The sequence below is a fragment of the Alosa pseudoharengus genome, unplaced genomic scaffold, assembly GCF_046254945.1.
Source record: "Alosa pseudoharengus isolate Yale_2024_CS ecotype anadromous, Long Island Sound unplaced genomic scaffold, YU_APseudo_1.1 YU_APseudo_1.1_scf_8, whole genome shotgun sequence".
NCBI classification, from domain to species: domain Eukaryota; kingdom Metazoa; phylum Chordata; class Actinopteri; order Clupeiformes; family Clupeidae; genus Alosa; species Alosa pseudoharengus.
The window spans coordinates 27950048-27972481 of record NW_027468870.1 but is presented as its reverse complement, the minus strand read 5'-3'; the positions used below and the strand labels follow the sequence as shown (position 1 = coordinate 27972481).

Genomic DNA, 22434 nt, shown 5'->3' with positions numbered 1-22434 from the left:
AACCTAAACGATACCCAACCCTACTCATAGCCTATCTCGGCTTGTCCCCTGCACTCCAAAATCTGGCGCTAGTTAGCCGATGCTACCAACAGCTAAATAGCCGATGGCGCTAGTTAGCCGATGCTACCAACAGCTAAATAATTCAGTGGAAATGCATGGATTCCAGTTTCTTCCAGTAGCAGCAACTGGAATCCATGCATTTCCACGGAATTATTTTTGGAATCTGATCCCTTATCATACCTGTTCATTCTTACTCGTCGCTCGACTTATTGTGACTTCAAGATGGCTGCAAACGCTAAACTTCGTGAAGATACTGTCTGTATAAATCGTCTTGTAAGTAAACTACCAGTGCTTTTTCAAAGTTCTCAATGTCTCGTTTTAAATGTCAGGGCCTTCTGTAGTCTACCAATGAAGTGCGGAGATACATTGAGTCTTGTAAACGGTGTAAAACAGTGATTTATTTGCATGGCTAGCCCGATGCCGAAGCACCACCATTGAAAAAGCTGTTGGTAGCATCGGCTAACTAGCGCCAGATTTTGGAGTGCAGGGGACAAGCCGAGATGGGCTATGAGACATACGTTCACACTCGGTATCATGTTTCAACACACTTTAGGTCAATATCACACCGGAATTCTCCTTTAAGGTGTGCTAAGAAACTAAACAATGTTTTATGAAGGTCACTAAAAGCCACATTGTTTTATCTAGTTTTGAGACTATCCTAAAATCTGTATCCTGGTGAGAACACCAGCCAATGCAGTGACGTGTATGAAGTTGTAAGTGTATTGAATGTCTCGTTGCTTCATGTTCAATAATATTTTTATGTAATGTATGAGTTTGATGTAGGGTGTATTCATGATTTTGTGTATTTCTCTCTTTGTAGTATCACCGCTACCGTTTTATGCCACTGAGATTTACACTGTACCATGTTGAGTTAGTTTTATCCTGCTAGATTTGTAGGCTGCTACTTTTAGCTCCGCCATCTTAAATGGATTTTGTAAGGCTAGTTAATATTAATGAAACACTAGTTGCTGGAGATTGAACATTCATTCTATTTTTTATACACTTGTAGAAGACAGAAGTGAAAACATTTTCTTTTGGTTGGGCTTTTGTATTGGACCACATTGAGAGCTACAGAGCTTAATTTTGTTTTGTACTTATATATCCTTTCTAAAGATCCTTTTTCCATATATCCTATAAAGCAGTGTTTCTCAAAGTGTGGTCCGGGGACCACTGGTGGTCCGCAAGCTATCCCAAGTGGTCCGTGGGCAGACGTGGTAAAATATAAATTAGCCTAGTTGTTTGGAATATTGAACCAACTTGTAGCCTATGTAAATCCAAACAGTTCTGCAACACTCTATGTAACCTATGCCAGTTTAAATCATATGAATCATCTGACACAATAAGCAAGGTGCCAAGACAATAAGCAAGGTTGTTCAGTGAGTATGCCTATTGGGTAATATACTGTTGAAGTAGGTCTACTGTTTTTTTTTAGCTATACCTATTACAGTAGGTGGTCCGTGAGGTTTCTATTTTTTGGTTAAGTGGTCCTTGGTCTGAAAAAGTTTGAGAAACACTGCTATAAAGAACCCTAAATATATCTTTGTTGGTTTTGGTGTCCGTTATTCCCCGCCAACATTAGTATATTTTTTTACACTGTAGGAATCACATACTACAACATATATTTATACCAACACGATCAAATTTGTGACTCACAGAGTTTTATTTTAGCATGGGTTTCCTCCGTAAAAGAGACCTGCATGTAACTTCACAGCATGCGGTTAAAATCCTTAAATTCACGGACGTGTTTTGGCTTTATTTTTTTGGCAAAAAACGTCGCTCTTAAGAGCCGCCAGTCTTTGAGAAGACGTGAAATATCCACTGGAATTTTGTTTCTTTCTATTACACCTGCCAGGGAATCCGTGTTATGTGACTAAGCTGCTGCCTAACAGGTAAAACACGTTTAAATGAATAAATTTATTTTTAGCTAGAAATGATGCCACAAGTCTACATTCAATGCTATTTATGCCACTTCGAAAGTTTGTTTAGATCCAGTGATTCTGCCATCATTGAAACGCTACGTCACACTTCGGGACTATTGAATAATCATAAAATTTTGCTGCTCAATATCAATGGGAAACATACCAGAACAACAATATTCAACAATACTGTCAACTGCCAAGCACCATTGATCAAAACGTTGCTCTGTGTATCACCAGTTTAAGAGAAAAGGGCACATATAGTTCAACCATCTTCTTCCTCAACACCATTGTGCCTCTGATTCAGGTTCAGGTTTGGAGTAGAGGGGTGTGTACTGTAATTTTGCTCAACCCCCTTAACATATACAGTATCAGTATGCCATACTTTATACTGCCATACTCAGGTTCAGGTTTGGATCTGAATCTAACTGTGTGGGGCTTGTTTATGTAACCCCCAGTGGCTGAGATCTCCAAAGTTATGGTCATGAGCAAAGGATTATAATAAAGTAACTGGGAGGCCCACCATGCAAGTAGTAATTAGATTACTGTCATGGTAGCAGTGCTGAGTCCATTGATCTACTGTTACTCACTTGGTAATAAATATACAAACAGACAAACCACAGAATATACATACAAAGACAAAGAAAGGGTGAGGTAGACAAAGAGATGGTGATACAGAAAAAACTTGGGACTGTGTGTGTGTGTGAGAGAGAGAGTGTGTGTGAGAGAGAGAGAGAGAGAGAGAGAGAGAGAGAGCAATAAGTAGTGATTTAGACTTGTGTCATTGGCATGCCTCTATGGTATGTGGGTCAAACAATAATGAACAATAATCTCCAAAACAAGTGCAACACATACTATATTGCAGACATGATGAATAGTATGTGACCTCAAGGGCAAGCAGAAGATTAAAATCATGACTTAAGTATAAGTATATATATACTCTTGATCCCGTGAGGGAAATTTGGTCTCTGCATTTATCCCAATCCGTGAATTAGTGAAACACACTCAGCACACAGTGTACACACAGTGAGGTGAAGCACACACTAATCCCGGAACAGTGAGCTGCCTGCTACAACAGCGGCGCTCGGAGAGCAGTGAGGCGTTAGGTGCCTTGCTCAAGGGCACTTCAGCCGTGCCTACTGGTCGGTGTTCGAACCGGCAACCCTCCGGTTACAGGTCCCAAGTGCTAACAGGTAGGCCACGGCTGCTGGAGGTATAGTTTCCATTTCCACTAACATGGCTGGTGTTTCTATGTTTTAAATCAGTTTCAATATCCCTTACATATTACATATTGCAAATAGGGGAGACTGGGTACAGCTACAGTATAACAAGGGTGCAGTTGCAAAATGCTTAATGCAAAATGTCGCAATGAAACCCACTGACCCTTGCAGCTTCAACTAAATACTGTAACTAGTGTATTTAAGTAATACACAGGGTTCCCCACTCTAAGTCAAATGTAAAATTCCATGACTTTCTCCTGAATTTCCATGACTTACTATATAAGGAATAGTACAATATACCGACCAATGATTTCAGAGCACCTGCGTAGCGTTCAATAATCTTTTACTTTTTTAGAGCAGGAGACGAATAAATAGGTAGGCTATTAAATAAACACAGTTGGGCTACTCAAGCAAGCAGTAAAGCTAATAACCAGATATACACCAATTCTGTGTGGAAATATATTTGTATTAATGTATTTTGGCAAGTTTAAACTGCTACAACAAAATTCCCTGATATTCCATGACTATGCCCCAACAGTTATAAAATTCCCTGACTTTCCATGTCTGGAATAGACTTTCTAAAATTCCATGATATTCCAGAAATTCCATGACCCGTGGGAACCCTGAATACATGACTATTGCCGTAAATGTTACTTTAGTAAGGCAAATGTGCGTGAATTTGGGAGATGAAAGATAAAAGGTTCAAATGAGCAAAGGCAAAATACAAAGTGTTAAAACTGTATCGGTCTCCCCTATTTTGAAATGTCTTCATCTTAACTATCGGTAATTAATTCTGTGAATTCAAACACAAAGCAATTTAATATGACTGTTATCGGTGTGAAACTGGGCGTAACAAGACACGCTTTGTCCGCTCCAACTCCTGACAGCTGACCACAGATTTAAGGCGTGAAGTTCAGACGTGTGTTTCAGTTCTGAATAAGCCATAAGGAGGTCTCTCATAAATATTGAAATGCAACTCAGACAGTAAGACATGAACTCCTCACAGCAGGAGTCACAGTTTGGCCTGTCAAAAACGAGACTATGCTGATCTCTCCCCAAAGAATTCCACAGGTGACTGCTTCCGGGAGAGTCAAATGTGAGCATCCACTCACCACCTGGAGAAGGACTGCCAAAGTTGTGGGGATTGTCAGTAGAAAATAGTTTGTTTCTTGTTCCAGTTTTGTTGTTGTTCTTGATTGTGAGTTTTAATGAGATTTCCTCGGCAATGTTTTCATTGAACCCTTCATTTGGATATTTCCAATTACAACAGTGTTTAGTAAATTACAAAATAAACAAATAATCAAACACGTAAATTAATTGGGGAACAACTTTTTTGGCAACCAGTTGTTTAATACTTCATTTGCACATTCAAACTAGAAAAGATGCACCATTAACTAAACATTTGGCATCTCACCATGGTAGATTCAGATTTTTCAACTCTGTTGGTGAGAGAGTATTGACATCATTAACTCCAGTGTTTCTAGTAATGCCAGTGAATGCTAAGACACTTTGTCTTTGGTTATAGGTTGTGTTATTGTTAATGTGTTATTGTATCCAATGTGTAATGGAGTACTTTCAGCTAAGTTTCAGTACTGAGTAGCTGTTTCAGAATTGAAAGAGCAGATTCAATCTACCAAACCTCGAACGTAAACTCAATGTAAGTATTGCCTAGATGGTTATTTTAAGAATAGCACAGCACAAGCGATACTGTAAACAAGATTTACATATGAAAGTATCCTCAGCCATCTTCTGTCTGAGGCTTGATTCACTGACAATACCTGGGAGTGTATAGCAGCATCTCTAGAAAGGACAATCAAACACAGTCAACATCACAGTGCAGATTCTTCCAACTTCCATCAGATGCATTGCAATGTTGAGCTAGAGGAAAAAATCCACATAGGTTTACTGTGTTTGCACGTCAGATGCATGTTGTTTCCATACTTTTCTGAAATTCTTTATGAAAACCTCAGAAGAATCCACTAGACACTAGATATTTGAAATACTGCAACCTCCTTCAATGGTCTTTATTTTCAGCAGAAAAAAAGAGATAAAAAGAGGAGAGCAAAGAGAAAGAAAAGAAAGCAAAAAGGAAAAAAAAAAAACAGAAAATATATGAAATGGAAAAAAAAGTATGTGGCATGGGATCTGTCGCATCCTTATTCACTGTCTTCATTGATCAGGAAGCAAAAGCGGTGGGAGCTGTATGGGTCTACAGTAAAGGTGTCATGCTCCAAGAACGGACTGATTAAAAGAATCTGGCTGAATCACTTTAAGTCCCTCTCCCACAGTCCCTGTCCCTTGAGGACTTACTATGATGTGGAAATTCCAGATTGATTCAAACTTGTTGAGGCTATTATTTCCCACTTCCCAGTGACCTTAAAATACAGACTGCGTCATTCCTTTGGAAAGCAGCCGGGTTCAACAACTGGTGAAAGTAGTGTTGTTTTACGACCTGGATGATTTTTAATAAGAACCCAGAAGCACTGCGGTATGCGCCGAAGGTAGGTAAAAAGGCAAGTGTTTTAGGAAGAAAAAAAATATGGTAAGCTGAAAAGAAGCTCTCTCTCGAGATGTGCAAGTGTAATACATGCTCTTTTCGCAGACACTTTCATCCTGCAACTTCTTTAAACAGCCACAGGAGCTCACAGCAACACTATACCGTGAGTGTATACTTATTATGCGACTATATGCTCCAGGCACAAACTCTGCCTCTGACCTCACTGGGGCCACAGCCTCTCTCCACTCAATCGGCTAACAAAATGCTGCTAATTTTATACCATAGCAAAAGGTGAGGGAACATGACCAACCCTCGTGCTATCCTCAAATCAACTTCATTCCCTTATCCTCCTTGGGCTCCCAGAGACCCCAGCTGTACTGTGCTGAATCTGATAATATGCTCTATGAGCATTTTAAAACATTCAAAACAACATAATTCACTTAGTGTGAAATGACTATCCATAGTTTATCTGAACAAAATTAGTGCATAGGGTGTAAACATGTCAATCTGCTGAATTTATATATTTTTTTCTTTTGGTAGAACTTTAGACTTAGGAATAAAGAATGTGAGTTTTTGTTGTAGAGTATCTGAAATATGTGGACATCTTTCCAACAGTCCTCATGGAATCAAAGGTGACTGAAATGTAGCACTTCTGAAATGTACACACTTCTATCCAAAGTGAATGCAGACTCGCAGCAGCGGATATCCAACGTCGGCTGACCAATTGGGACTGGACAATGCTACCACAGCTCCAGTCAAAAAGCATGACGACTGCAAAACACCATTTATTTTCTGAGGCTTTGAAACATGCCTGTCTGTGAGACCCCGAAGATAACTACAGGAGGATTAATACTACAAAGGTCAGGCTCCAAACACCTAGCCTCATCAGCAGAAAAGATGTCCTGTGGGTATGGACTGAGCAGATCCAACCAGCCATTAGAATATGTCAAGGTCAAGGTCAACTATCTATCCCAACTATCCCAGAGGGTGCATGCACAAGATGCATAGATACAGACATGAAAAACAAATATGTAAGGGATAATGTATAGAACGCCGGTCATTATTGGGAAAAAAAGTCCCGACAGGGCGGTCTTGTTCCGTCCTGAAGGGACTTATTTTCCCAATAATGACCGGCATTCTATACATTATCCCACTTATTACACGGCTACTTGCCAAAACGAAATAATAAACTCCCCACGATGTGACTTTGCCTACATAGCCTATTTGTTACCGTTCATCGTGGCATTTGCTGAGAAACAAATAGTTCGCAACAACACACACTGAACTTGAATCAAACATTCTTTAGAACACAGCTGATCAACCATCTGCTTTCACTTTTGAATGAAGTTCCAGTCCTTGTGTAGTGATATGAAAGACCTGAATTTGAAGCACAAACTTCGTTGCCATTGACATCGGTCATTATTTTGTTCAGAGGTCCTTTCCCAAGAAATAATGACCGCTAGAACTTTGGGAAATCCCATTCAAGTCAATGGAGCGTTCAAAAAAGTCCCGACAGGGCGGTCTTGTTCCGTCCTGAAGGGACTTATTTTCCCAATAATGACCGGCATTCTATACATTATCCCGCTTATTACACGGCTACTTGCCAAAACAAAATAATAAACTCCCCACGATGTGACTTAGCCTACATAGCCTATTTGTTACCGTTCATCGTGGCATTTGCTGAGAAACAAATAGTTCGCAACAACACACGCTGAACTTGAATCAAACATTCTTTAGAACACAGCTGATCAACCGTCTGCTTTCACTTTTGAATGAAGTTCCAGTCCTTGCGTAGTTATATGAAAGACCTGAATTTGAAGCACAAACTTCGTTGCCATTGACATCGGTCATTATTTTGTTCAGAGGTCCTTTCCCAAGAAATAATGACGGCTAGAACTTTGGGAAATCCCATTCAAGTCAATGGAGCGTTCTACTTGCCTTGTGAAGAGCCGTGTAATAATTACAGTAGATACAATATACAATCTCCTCTCCCCTCTCCAGATACAGGGAACGTCCACTCACTATCCCCAATGCACACACACACACACCTACAGACACACACACACACCATCCACACACACACTTAATAAACAATAAACACATCGATTTCAAAATGAGCTTTACATACTACAGTATGCTCCCCAGACTACTAGTCTATGAGACTAAAAGTTACACCATATCTGAGGTGAGACCCTGCTGGGGTCCAAACCCAGGGATTGCTTCTAAAATCACACAGAAAAATGCATGAAATAGTTCACCTAACTCCTGGTCCCAGAGGCAGAAAAAATGCTCTTTAGATGAAGATTCCATTGCTCTGACCACCTACTAGCATCATGCTGCAAATGTATAATTTAGCACCCAAACCCTCTCGTAGTCGACTGCCAGTCTCAGCTGTAGAAGCATGTGGGTGTTAGCCTGGGTGTTCCCATGCTGCCTTGCGCGCGATTTGATTCACGCTGCTAAGGCAGCCTGGGGACCATGGAGCAAATTTTCGCCTGAGATAGGAGACCAATCACAGAACAAGGGGGAAAGCAAGACGATGATGAGCTATGCACAGACACATTTGATAGACATCCGTGGCACCCAATAAACGGATCTGGGCATTTTTTTCAAATATGAGAAAATGAACGTTTGGTTCCCAGACCACGTCTCATTGAGAAGTGGTGGCGCTAGCCAGGCTATGTGGCTATGTCAACAGTAGACAGTTTGTTAATCAGTATGGTCTCTTTGCCACCACGTTATTGCAGAGAAGAAAGAATAGAGCACGGATTGGCACATGGTATCAACATAAACAACAACATTATACAGAATTTATATGACATGCTAACAGGTAAATAGGTAAGACGTTTAGCAGAAGCGATGATGCCAAACAGCAACATTCTCTGGAGACTGACTCATTCTGAAGTTCAGAGTCGAAGTATTTGCCTCATTTTAATATATATTTCACGTCTTCTTGGGGAACCAGGGGATTATGTGTGTGTGTGTGTGTGTGTGTGTGTGTGTGTGTGTGTGTGTGTGTGTGTTTTCATGCTTTCAGGTACAATAGCTAGGAGGAGGTGCTGCTGCAGAGAGAAACTCCTGCTTAGCTCTGTGTGACACTGCGACTGCTTTGAACATTTCCGAGACCATAATCTCCAGACTCTCTCTGTACCACAGGAGAATAACCACATTGCCTCTGTTGGTGGCTTTCTAAATACCATTTGTGAAGAGTTACCTGTTAAATACCATCTCATTCCTGCTTATCTTTTGACAGATCACCGCCATCACAATCCAGCGACGGTTGCGATCGCGTATCCTCCCCAGAGAAGCAAATGTAAGGAGTTTGAACTCTTTTAGCAAATTGCCTTGCATTGAGACATAACTCATGCAGTGACTCGAGCTAAATATAGCCACCTCAAGAGTATTCTCATTCAACTCAGAAGAGAAACAAATGATAATGTTCTCAAGTTATGCACAATGTGCACTTTTAAGAGTGCCTTTAAGTAGTGCATAGGGTAGGAAGTTCAAAATCAATGAAGAGTCATTCTGGACGAAAACAAATATACCACAAGCTCACAAATGTGCACAAATGTGTGCAATGAATTTAGGTTATCATAATGTCTTATTCTTGTGTTTGTGTTGTCAATGTGGTATTGTATGTGTATGTTTGCATGTATGTGTGTGTGTGTGTGTGTGTGTGTGTGTGTGTGTGTGTGTGCGCGTGTGTGTGTTTGCAAGCGAGAGAAAGAAAGAGAAGGAGAAAGACATTGTGAGTGAGAGAGAGACAGAGTAAGTGAGTGAGTGTGTGTGTGAGAGGGAGGGAGAGAGAGAGAACTCAGTTTTAACCTTGCTCTGACGAGTAGTGGGAGGAGGAGGAGCTGAGACCCTTAAGCACATTATCCCAAGCAACCTGTCTCTCATGCCTAATTCCTGGGCACTAATCCAAAACACATCTAAGTAGGCTGCGCCGAAGCACCCCATAAACTACACACCTGTGTCCAGCCAGCCAGCACTCCTTCACAAGCACCGCAGCAGTCCAGCAACATGGCAAACCCAATTTCCCTCTCTGTGCTAAAGTACTTGGCTCCATCAAACATTTAATGTAATATCATAGCTCTTGTATGGCTATAAGGAGGAAAGACTGTGTGTTAGAAAGGGAGAACTCAGCCAGGAACATGGTAAAAACCTGTTACGCTAGCAGGCCCTGAGGGGACTACTCTCACTGTGGCTAATGTGGTCTCTATCCTCCCCCGTGCCTTGTCAAATACGGTCTGAAGTGAAGGTATTGCAGAAAAAGAAAAATGTGGACCTGAGGATAGTGCAGTGAGCTTCATACAACATATATGTTTCTATGTTCCGATATTTTGACATTAGTTGATCCAAGACTAAATGTTTCTCTTGGTTTTGCTATCAGTGACCAAATAGAGATGAGCTTGTATTATGTTTTACAAACCACAATGGGCACTTGTACACTTTTACACTCGTGTGTCTTCTTGAATTCTGGCATGGTGAAATCAATTGTAAAATAGCACATGTTCATGTCTTTTTAACGGCAATCAAGACGTACATGGATTCACTGAATAGCAAAACACATGTTTGCCTAAAAAGCAGCTCCAAATCAATGCAATTTCAATAAATTTTAAAAAAGGATTGGCAAAAAAAGGGAAATCATAAAGAAATTGCTCGTGCAAAAAACAGTTTAGTGCATCCCCCTTGCTGTAATCCACGGGAGATATGAGATTATATCCATACACAAAGAGGTGCGGATGAATGTAGGCCAAGCTGCTTCCTAGGCATATGCCGGAAACGGAGTAATCAAAGCTATTGCCAGCGAAACTGCGTTTCATTGCTTTTTGTCAAGACCGGCAATTTTCTGTTTATATCATTTGGCATGGTATGTTTTGTTTTGTCAGAACAAGTGGCCATTCTCTGCTCTCAATAGGAAATGATGAGCTTCAAAAACATGTAATTTGCTTCGCCTCACAATAATGCCGTCAGCAAAACTGGAATGCCTCACTTAAGCTTGGCCAAGTGGATCCCATGCTTTAAATACAAAAGATGGAGTGAGGGGAACCTTGCACAAATGCGATAATGTAACCATTCTCATACCCCCCCCCTCTCCCTTTTTTGGTGCTTCCGCAGTCTTCAAAATACCATGCCAGGCTTAATCTCCAAACACTCCACATACACTCTCAGCGCTGATGAACAACATGGGTATATTTGAATAAGAGTCATCTCATGCACCTGTGTGAAAACCAATGACCAGCTCACCATGAAGGGAGCCTGGTGGTGAAGTGGCCATGTGGAACCGCTTGGTTCCTTGCCAGAGCGTGAAAATGAGGTGCCCCAGACATTAGTCTCTCACTCTCACCGTAAAAACTAGCCAAGCAACAGCTGTCTGTCACCAGCAGGGTTAGACGAGTGTGCCTCTCAGGGAACATATCTGTAATTATCTTCTCTTCTCTTTTCAAAGGAAAACAATCACAATAAATCATGAACACAGCATGGACCAATCGCAAAGGTTTTTCTGAGCTGATTTTAAAGATATATTTATGTATTGCACTAAATTACATATATTGTACTGCATCACTATGGTTACAGATCAGATTAATTAGATGAACGTGTGCACATAATTGAAAAAAAGAAAGTGTATAACTTCAATCATGCCATTCCCAAAGAGATACACTCTGGTAGAGATCAATGATGTCCCAAAACATTTAGTTCTATCATGAGTGTTGTTAATGAATGAAAAAGGAAAAATGAAAAAGGATTTTAACCAGAGTCCAGAGTCCTTCCTAGTTTGCAGAGGGCGTAGCTCAGTGCTCTCAAGGGTTCAGCTGGCAACCAGAAGGTTGCTGGAGGTTGCTGGTGAACCCAGCTGTAAATTGGTCCCAGTTTGGGCTGGGTGTTAATGGACTGGTGTCCCATTCAGGAGAGGTCTACAACTCTCATCCTTTTAGCACCACAGATGCCAGATATACTCACCACCCCTATTAGCCTCTTTGGCTAGGGAAGGATTAAGACTCCTGCCTAATTAAAATGTTCGCTGCTCATAGATGTTTTGGGCCCTGGCCTGGTACCAATCCATAGCAGTGCTAGATCAGGATTACATCTGGTCTAAAATCACCTGCTATCTGTGGAAGTGGTTCTCAAGTAATTACAGAATTTTGTAAATGACAGTATCACTTGGGATGGCACTAAGAATGGGGTATTTTTGAGCTAAATCCACTGGTTGACTCCTCCACATAACTTTCAAAATCACTGGAGTTCGAAAGTCATTTCAAAATGTTACAAGTGCATTTACACCCCTTGGTTAACCATGCCACAGTGCCAGTCACACCTTGCTTTTTAGATTGTGCCGTTAAAAATACAACGTGTGATATGTGGTGATATCAAAGCAACCTGACGCAAGGTGCAAGGAGCAGAAATTACAAAGAGAATCTTTAACATTTCACATTTCTCAAGAAATCAAATCTCTCTCATTTTCTCTCTTCCTGTCAAGGCTTCACCTGGGATGTGCTCCTCTTTTGAAGACATCTCTCTTAACCTCCCTGGAGTTTCTGAGCACGCAATGACATAAAATAATCATAAAATATCCACATCCTGTTCAAATCCTTTAACGTTTTATCTCACCATCTAATAATCCATTAAACATAATAACAGCCGTAAGAAAACGAGGGTACTTTTAAGGACATAACACGACTAAAACAGGAAAATAAGCAGTATGTAACCGAGAAAAACTGTGAGGTGTGAATTGCGCAACATCTGAGATAAAGTCAGAGTTTACCAACCAATGACATCAAAAGCTCTCAGTTTAATATTAATGCATGTGACGCACATGCTGCTGTTACCGCCTTGACTTGAGAAGCAGTCCTCTCCTCCTAAAACAAATCAGCCGAGATACAGGATTACAAAAATAAACACATGCTATTACAGTGCAACGGCTTGTGGGGCAGCAACACACAGCCGTGTGAGAGCGAGAGAGAAGGGGAACAAAGAGGACCCGCTGGTAGCTCTGCTGTCTGGCAGCGGATGTTGTCGCCTCGCCTTGGCCCAGCACCTAAGTGAGAGTGTCAGCAACTCAGACCTCATCCCCGTTTTAATCAGTATGTGGTCCACTCCAGGATTCCTCCCTTTCCCTCCTACCCCCCCCCCCCAAAAAAAAAAAAAAAACCTCCATCCACACCAACCAGGTTTCCCCCAGTGGTCTGTCTGGATGTGCTGTTGTCTGCTATTTGTTCCATTCCTTTTTTCCCCCCAGAAACATGTTGTTTTTAGTGTCTATGTGTGTCTGTGTCTGGCTGCCCCGCTGCTCAAATGGCCAGTTAAGCAGAAGTCAATGATGAGGATGACACATATGCTGGATGTCAACATATAAACAAGTGGCCAGAATATATTGTATATATATATATAGCAATTTGTTGTGTTGACATACGACTAATTTGTATTTGTGTAATTGGACAAATTTGGCTGCTTTTTTTTTTATCCAATTCTGAACGATGTAAATCCAGAATGTTAGGAGAGATTTATCCCAATAGGTAGCTAAAGGACATGTTTTTGGACACTTTTTATTTTGGCTTTCACAGAAAAGCTCTCTCTTATTAATAACACCACCTCCGCTGGCTTTAGGCAGTAAAGAGAGCTCTATTCCCCTCGGTGAAAACATGATGTCCTCACTCACAGCAAAGAGACCAACCTCTGCAATAGACATCCAACTCAGCATCAGTGAAAGCGCGCTTAAAAGGCTCATCCTGCCACCGAGGACCACCGAGATGTATTGGAATCTGAATAAAACTGGCACTGCAGCAAAACAAGCACAGCTGAGTCACACACAAACACACACACACACACACACACACACACACACAAACACACTGCTTTTCTCCACCACAGATGTGATCTGCGACGCCTGATACATCTCCTATCCCAGCACATAACTCTGGGCGATTACAGTGTATCCATGATACACTCTCCTTCCCCCTTGTTCAGACTCTGCATAAGGATCACTGTGTTTGCAGTGAGATTCATATTCTATTTGGACAGTCTGTCATGCTCACAAAGTGACAGTGGCATCAGATTTACCCCCCGCCCCTTTTTTTCTGTGTCTAAAGGGTACGGAATAGCATATAGAAGCATTGACAGATAACATTTCCAGGCGACTTTAACAAGCAGCTAGGTGCACATCCGAGGGTGCAAAAATCACACAGAGGCAGCTATGACAACTACACCAAGCACCCAGGGAGGAAAAGTTTTGGTGGTATGAAGGAAGTTGACAGTCTGGTGTCAGGGGAATGGCAAGAGACTACGCATTAAGAAAGCATAACTTTCTATGCACTCTGTTGAAAGGGGTGCTGTGTGGCACAGTTGCACTGTTACGACTACAAAGATATTGGATACAAATACACTCGGAAAGAGCTTCCTCTGTTCTGTGGCTTGCTGCCTCCTCCTTGTCAGGTATGTACAGTAGAGGAAGAGCAAAAAGCATGTCGCCACATGCTGTGAAGTCAAAACATGGAAAATCGTACAGTGCCTCGCCTCCAGAAGAAGTTCAGCTTGATTTAGTCTGATTACTCTCACACCTTCAAAGACATAATGTGTCATTTTAAATCCTTCTGATTTGACTTGAAAAAAGTAATCCCTTTTATTAGACCTCAGATCTTTGACATATGTTACCGGTTGTGTTGACCATTAATTCTGTAAGATAATGTGGATTTTGTGTACCAGACAAGAAGAAAATTCCTCAACTGCCCCCCCTCCTCTCTCTCTCTCTCTCTCTCTATCACCCCCTCTCTCTCCCCCTCTCTCATTTGCATTTGGAGGAAAACAAAGGCCTCTACTGCTCCCCAGCTGACTGGGCTACTGTGTGCACACTCCCCCATTACCATTCTCTCAGAGCTACCACTGACTTCTATATTTAACTTCACAACACAACTACCAGACATTTTCAAATGAACAGTTTTGTTTTACTTCTGTCTTTCAAAAGCATGAGATAGATACAAAAGTACAGCAAGCACTTCTAAACAACTATGTGATGGGATAATGTAAGTAGGCTACTGATATTAAAAAGTCAATGCAGATTTCATGATTGTTGCTAGCCTACTAATAAAGTGTATAGGGCTTGAGTGTATGTAATGATAATGAATCAAGCTAATTTTTAATCTTTATGCAAGTCTCGAGTCAGTTTTCTTAGACAAATAAAAGTTAAAAAATAAATAGTTATATGCAGAGGAGAGAGCAGACATGTTCTTTGTGTGTACTGAAATGTTTCAAAATGATGAACAGCAGCACAGCTCTAAGCATGAACATAAAATAAATTGTTGTGCAAAGAAATCCCCACGAAGCCTGCAACCTTGAAACCCAAAACACTCATCACTAATGACAGTGGTGTAAGGCCATAGACACAATATCATGCAGAAACCATGCATTAAAATCAAGGTTAGGTAGGGCTTACTGCCTCAGCACAGTAGTGTCTGTTATTCATCATCAGCCACCATCACCACACATATTCGTTTCACTGAACAAGCACTTTTCCAAAGAAACAAAAGTACGGAGACTGGTCGATTAATCTCAATAGACTTGAAAACGCGAAGCAACATGCAGAAGACAAAAGTAGCACCTACCTGAGAAGCACGGTCTCTCCTTGCCTGACGGTAATATTGTCCATTACTTTATTATCGGACTGGGAATCCCCTTGACTGTAGACGGGCAAACCTGCGGGGAGAAGGAAGAGCAGTCTGAACGACATCACAGTCAAAGATTTGCAAGACGCGGTAAAGTATCCACTGGCACGCATTTCGTTTCGCAATCCTTCCAGGGACGGCACCACGGTAATTCCGTTATTCAGTTTGTAATAGGGACGTTTGAAAGTGAAACGGGGCGGCGAAAAGTCCTTTGATGATGAGGTTAATCCGAGTGACGGACATCAAAAACAAATAAACAAAATCAACCAGACTGAATGACCGGCGCATTCCATGCAGTTGGATCACTGACTGTTGGAAAGCCAGGCATAGGCTATGTCCACAATTCCTCAGCGATAGAGCTGGTGTATGCTCAGTGCTCATGCAGGAGTAGGCTAGGTGACGGGACACATCAAGACCACATGACATGTAATATATGTTCAGTCAATACGGCGCAAGCGATTTCAATGACGCACTTTGTACAGTAGAAAAAAAATCGAAACAGCGTACAAACTTTAAGACGACAAAATTAGCGAATAAGGAACACTGCCAAGAGTGTTCCTTGTGATTGGCTCTCTAAAACGCAGATATATGTTATAACAACCGCAGATATAATCCCGTTGAGGCAGGATGTGAGTTGGACTCTTAAGAGTTGACAGGTAGTCTAATAGGGCAATGCTGATTACAGTAGGTGATTACCCGCAGATCTGCTGTCTTATTAATAGCTAATGTAGGAGACTAGTTCTGAACTTGCAGAAAAGAAAAAAAAAGGAATGTGCACTTTGCGCATGATTTGACAGAAAAAGTAGACCCTTCAACGTTGTCATGGCAGCAGGGATAGGTGAAAAGCAATGAAAGTTTTGTTAGTGGACTATTAGGCTAATTAATGACCAGCACGGAAATATTAGCGAATACGTTTTCGTGCCTATAACACTTACCCTATGCAGTAGCCATACGAGAACTGTCATGACAGTCTGGGAACGGGGGACTTGGACAGGTGCGCAAATTCCTCACTTGTCTAAGATCATGACAGGGATTCTGTAGGCTACATCAATGTAGAAGAAAGTACACTATGTTTATATAAATTGGTATATATGTCTGAATGGACACATGTTGTTACATTTAATGTCAGTTGATTGTCTGTACCTCTTAGGCTACTCTATCCATGTATCTATCCACCCATGCATACCAATGCTATTTGTTTTCACTGAATTAAACAGTGCACTAAGCCAACGTAACATCATATGTATGTTTGAGCACAAATAGCAAGGCTTTTTTAGCATATTAATTACAGTAATTATTAAGAGTATAATAGTCAACATCTTTTAATTTTTGTTAAACATTCAAGTCAGAGTTTTGTTTACAAAATAATGCAAGGCACATCCACTCTCAGCTAAGTCCATAATATTTTTAGCCAAGGTTAAGAAGGCAGTTAAGGTGCTGACTTGCTTCTTGCTTAGAGGCAGCATTTGACTCTGGGGTCCCTCCCCAGAGTGTCTCCCTGCTCCATGTAGCTTGGGAGGGTTTCAGCTCAGTGGAAAGCTCACTACTCCTCCTGAGGCTACCTTTGCATGGCTCTTCACCATCCATTGGGTGGTGTGGGCGTTCAAATTCAAAGGGGACGAGTAATTGTCTGCTCTAATTAAAAAAAAAAAAAAACTATATGCATGAAGTAGCATGTCCTTGCTAAATTCCCTGATGGAAATTAATGGAAGTTAATCCACAAACACCATTGAGTCCATTAAACTGTGCAGTTTCTGCACTAATGTAATGAAGTAACCATGGTTAAGAGAGTTGTAGGTGTATCTGTAAACAGGGAAATAATTTTTCATACATCTAATATAAAGTATTTATTTATTTTGACTAAATAGTCTTATTTCAGTATTTTTCAATATATTAGATTTTTTAATATTTATTTGAATCCTTCACCTTGCCCAGCGTATAGTGAGCAGATGTTGTTTAAATGGACCGTGTCCAGTAAGGAGTTAAATGAATACCTCACTAGCTCTGTTCTCTGGTTTGCTCTCCCTGATGCTCGCCAGATGGTATCTCTCCCTCCTTAAAACTGGGCTTATTAGCATGGAATCTATGGTTAAAGGGCCTTGATCATAACAGTAGAGCACTTGAACAAGAGGGCCCAGATGAGTCCTTGTTGCTCAACTTGTAGACTGACACCCACAGAATATCAATATTGCCATTGGATACATGGTATGATGATAAAATGAATACAATACATGCTGCTGTTAATCAATAATAAAGAGAGGGAAAACTGGCAGAGTATACGTAAATGCATGTTCCTATATGCACAGTTCTATGTATATTGTTGTCTTAAAGGGTAAAAAAAAATATGGCTTGCATCCTAGAGGTGTTTTTCAATTAAGACATGAAAATACCTAATCAGCGTGACTGACTTCATCAGCAGGCCTATTATCTTAAAGCTGCGTAGCTAAGTTTCCTTTTGAAGTGATGAGGAGTTTGCTGCACTCAGCCAGACACAATTGCCGGGTGTCACTATACTCCGTGAAGAAAAAAACAATAATTAGAGGTAAACAAACTATTTCAAGTATTCAGAGGTGTCTCAGAATGTTTGAACATCTGTGGTTGTGGTTTGAAAGAGAAATCCAAACCAAATCCACGCAGAGAGCATGCTGGACATTCTTTTGTGCAGTAATGAGAGCTAGTAAAGAGTGCAAGTATATTGGACATGTCGAACCACAGACAACATCCTTGAACTCCTCAGGCCCAGACACACAGGGATGGTCATCAACAGAGTTTAGGCTACTGTCCGTGTGGTTCCTTTATACCTTATATCATTTTGCCAACGCTGTGTACGCAGAATGCATGGGCATACGTTGACTGCAAATGAAGGTTGCAAATACTGTACACATTGAATCACTGGACGACTAGTGCACAACAACATTTTAGCCTCTAACTCCCTGGGCCCAAACACACAGCAATGGTCATCTGCAGTACTTACAGTACTGTCTGTGTGAGACCTTTCTTTATTTATCGTTTTGCCCATGGCTGCCTGATTCAGAGCATTAATATTCAGACTCGATGTTTTACACTCAATTTTGCATGCAACAATCCTTTCCTGAGGTGTGCTACATACTGAAAGAAAATTGTTAAATCCACTTAAATTTCTTGAAACTTTTGTTGACGACAGAATGTAGGTCAATAATCAAGCACACCAATCAATGCTTTTAATATAAAAGGTTATCTTGAACAGCAGTCCAAAACATTTGAGAAATCATTCAGGAAAAAGGAGAAACTGAAGTGTTATCCTCTCCCCAAGCGATGATACTGAAGAAAATTAATTGTATCTTTAAATCGTAATAGACTTAGGCTGTAGGGGAGCTTTGCAGAAGGTTATGGCAAGCCATTTTCTCCAACTATCCAGCACATACTACTGCAGAAGGTAATGGCAAGCCATTTTCTCCAACTATCTAGCTCATACTGCAGATTCACAATATATATCAGCCTTGTTGAAAGGTATACTCACTAATGATCATTCCCAATTTTCACCTATAACAACATTACTGCTGATTGTGAATTATACCTATGATGTACCTAAGCCAATTGTAATTTATAGGCTATGCTGACTAGGTTAGGCAATATTTTTTTTTCAGAACTAAAACAATGACTCACAAACCTTGAACCTTTAGAATGTTGCCTGAAAAAACTGAGTTTGTGTGTATGAGTGTATAAGTGTATGTGTGTTTGTGTGCAAGATGGAATGAGCTTAGGCCATGCTCTCACTGCGGCGTAACACTTTCTCGTCATGAGTTCTGAAATTGTAGCTGGTGAAAATGTTTACCCGGCTATTATGGCAATATCTGTTCTGGTTGCCAGTGATAAGAGTACCCCCCCCCCCACACACACACACACACACACAAACATACACACACACACACACACATACACACACACAAACATACACTTCATGGACACTGTCACTTTCGCCCACAACATTTTGAAGGCTTCCCCGCAAAAAAACATCCAGCCACTGGTGTTCACACTATGTACACACACACACATACACACACACACACACACACACACACACACACACACAAACACACACACACAGACACACACACATACACACACAGGAGTTGTTTACAAGTGCGTTCCAGGGCTGAAACCACAACAACTCATAAACTTAGATGGAGGTGTGAGCTTGGCATTAAGCCTTGCAATCCCACATAAGCAGCACATGAGAGGTGGCTGCCTCATGATTAACAGTCTTTGATGGTAAATCCCATGCAGCCAAGAGAACATCACAATGTCACTGAAAGACTGCAATTGTGGGGGAAGAAGTTGGTGATAAATGTTCTCACTCTCTCACTCTTCTTCATCTCTCTCTATCTCTTTCTTCTCTCTCAGTCTCTTGACCTGAATGTTAATAATGCAGATTAATGCATTTACAGTACTGCAAATGCTTCAGCTTGAAGAAAACCTAAATGAATGGCCTCTACTGATGAAATGAGTCTGAGATTGAGCGTATTGGAAATGCATAAACGGTGAAGTGAAGTGAATATAATATAGGAAGTGAATACAAATGGTAGAGCGAAGCAGATTGGCGCTAAACAGAGAAAGGTACTGACAAAATAAGTGTTATGAGAAACACTGATCGCATCAAAGAGATCACCACAGTATGTACTGTAGCATGTATAGTATGGAATGTTATGGTATGGTAAAGCAAGGTGTGTCTATCATAAAGCTCTTCTTTCCAGCTAGCCAGCTGAGACCTCACAAGTGTAATCAGAAATGTCACACATCATCATACACATACTTGTGCACATGTAGACCATTTCACATCATATTTAACATATAATTAAATAATAATCCTTAAAATTATAATGCTTGATATAGCAAATAAATATGTATTATCATGGATTATTTGTTTTTATTTGACTTGGTGACACCATGTCACTTATGTGTTATGCACTAAACAGCTATAAGTATTATTATTATTATTATTATTATTATTATTATTATTTATTTATTTATTTGTTGGTTTCCTTTCAGACACCAAGTGAAGATGCTATCTCTCAGTGTAAGAGAAACTGTTTCAGTAATGAGTGTGGAGCTTTGCAACACTAAGATATGGGGGGCATTTTGTGCTGTAATGAGTTACTTCTAATGAATTCACTGCATAAATGTAAATAGACTTGTCCTGTTAGATATGCTTCCTTGCAAATTAAAAGGTACAACGCATTTCTGTTTTGTCCTCCTGAATGTGACTAATTATAACTCTGCACTACCACAAGCAATCTCCCTATATCTCTTCAACTTTTACCTGTGTGCAATGTACCTGGGCTCACTAATTTGCAAATACATTTAAATATCGTTAAAACAGGTGATGTGTAAACAATGACTAATGAGGAGACCAAACTACTTGAAAGTATATGTTCAAACAGACAGTTATGTCTGTGGATTGACGCTTGGCTTTGCAGTGTGTTCGCTCTTCACACATGCAGAGGTGGGAGAAACAGACTGAAAAATGATACAGCGCTTTCAGTAGATCTGGCCGTCTCTTCGACTGAAATCGACCATTGTCACGCTATAAATCTTATCTTGTTGATAGGCAACAGACACATTTAGACGCTGCTAGGATTTGAAAGAACTCACGCAAACGGTTATTGGAGTATCTTAATAAGCCACATGTCTAATAAAACGCACACCAGAGATTGCAGACCGTGCCAACAAAAAAGAAAAGGAGGGAGTCTATCTACGAATACAATTACGTGTAAATGCTAACCATGAATCCGTACCGATAACCAACAAACTTCTGGTAGTGCGCAATTAAAAATGTTGCACTGCAAAATAAAGATAAGGACTCTATTAGACTCTTAAAACATTTGCAGATAATGGATTTTTTTTGGAGGTTGATGGAGCGTTTCATGGGGGGACAGGTGGGAATCAGTCGCATTAGCGCCAAGCCACGCGCCTCCCCAGCTGAAGGAGGAGGCAGAGGCGGTGGTGGCAGAGGCAGGCGATGCTCCATTGCCACCTCAGGCAAATGAGATTAGGGGGGCGGGGGTGGGCTGGTGGTGGGGGCAGAAGGAGGGTGTGGGGTGTTAGTGTGGTGATGGTGGTGGTGGTGGGGGGGGGGTAACGGAATTTACTCTCTCTCTCTGACAGATTTACAGATCCCTGCTGGATATAATACAGGCGAAACGGGCTGTAAAAGCCATCATCTGTGAGCTGAATTACACACCGCTTGGAACAACTTGTTTGGTTTAGGAAACCCACACAACCCTCCAACACCCCCAACACACACACACACACAGGCAAACACACTCTACCAACCACCTCATTTTGATTTACCTGTTTTCCCCCAACTGCTCCCCTTCTCTCTCTCTCTCTCTCTCTCTCTCTCTCTCTGTGTCTCCAAGGGCAAACTGGAGAGACAGTGGTATTTGTCACCCCCGTGGGCTCAAGGTTCACGTCTCATCTTTGTTTTGTGTGTGTTTTTTTTGTAACTGTGACCACGGGCTGGGCGCTAGCGTAGCACACTATTTCTCTGTGCACTTCACTCCTATGCACCAGCCTAGAAAATAGATTTCCCCCGTTTTGTTCTATGTTATAAAACTCTGAAAATGTACATCTCCCTCTCTCTGTCTCTCTCACTCCATCCTTCTTTCTGTTTATCTCTCTCTCCCCTCTCTCTCCTTCTGTCACTCTCTCTCTCTCACTCCAGCTCTGTGTTCTGTTTCCTCTCGTTCTCCCTCTTTGTGTGTGCACCTGTGTCTGTATGTGCCTGGGTTTGTGCATGTGTGTGTGTGTGTGTGTGTGTGTGTGTGTGTGTGCGTACGTGAGTACGTACACACAAGTTCACACACAGCACCAGTTCATTTTTCCCAGTCCCCAAGCAATACCACATGGAGGTCAAACAGAAACGCTCTGCTTCAGCACTCCTAAACCTGTCAGAGGTATTTATTTTACTTTGGCAGCCCACGGAGGAACGACAATAATAAGAGAGCAAAATCTAATATCACTGGCAGATTAAACTCCGTATGATTTATTAGGCATTTTAAGCACTTGTGTTCGGGCTGTTGCAGTATGCTATATACAGCAAA

The 22434-nt window shown here is 41.1% G+C and overlaps 1 protein-coding gene across 3 annotated transcripts in view; it reads right to left on the bottom strand.

The window, feature by feature from the left end:
• ntm (neurotrimin) overlaps positions 1-22434 on the bottom strand; it is a 230048-nt gene that overhangs the window by 75112 nt on the left and 132502 nt on the right. For 2 of the 3 annotated variants that reach the window (XM_076274130.1, XM_076274131.1), the window contains exon 1: positions 15293-15726. In XM_076274130.1, the coding sequence (XP_076130245.1) occupies positions 15293-15465 (173 nt within the window). In that variant the 5' untranslated portion in view covers positions 15466-15726. Of the gene's footprint in view, positions 1-15292; positions 15727-22434 lie in introns of those variants that run through there. The other variant, XM_076274134.1, reaches the window with a different exon arrangement.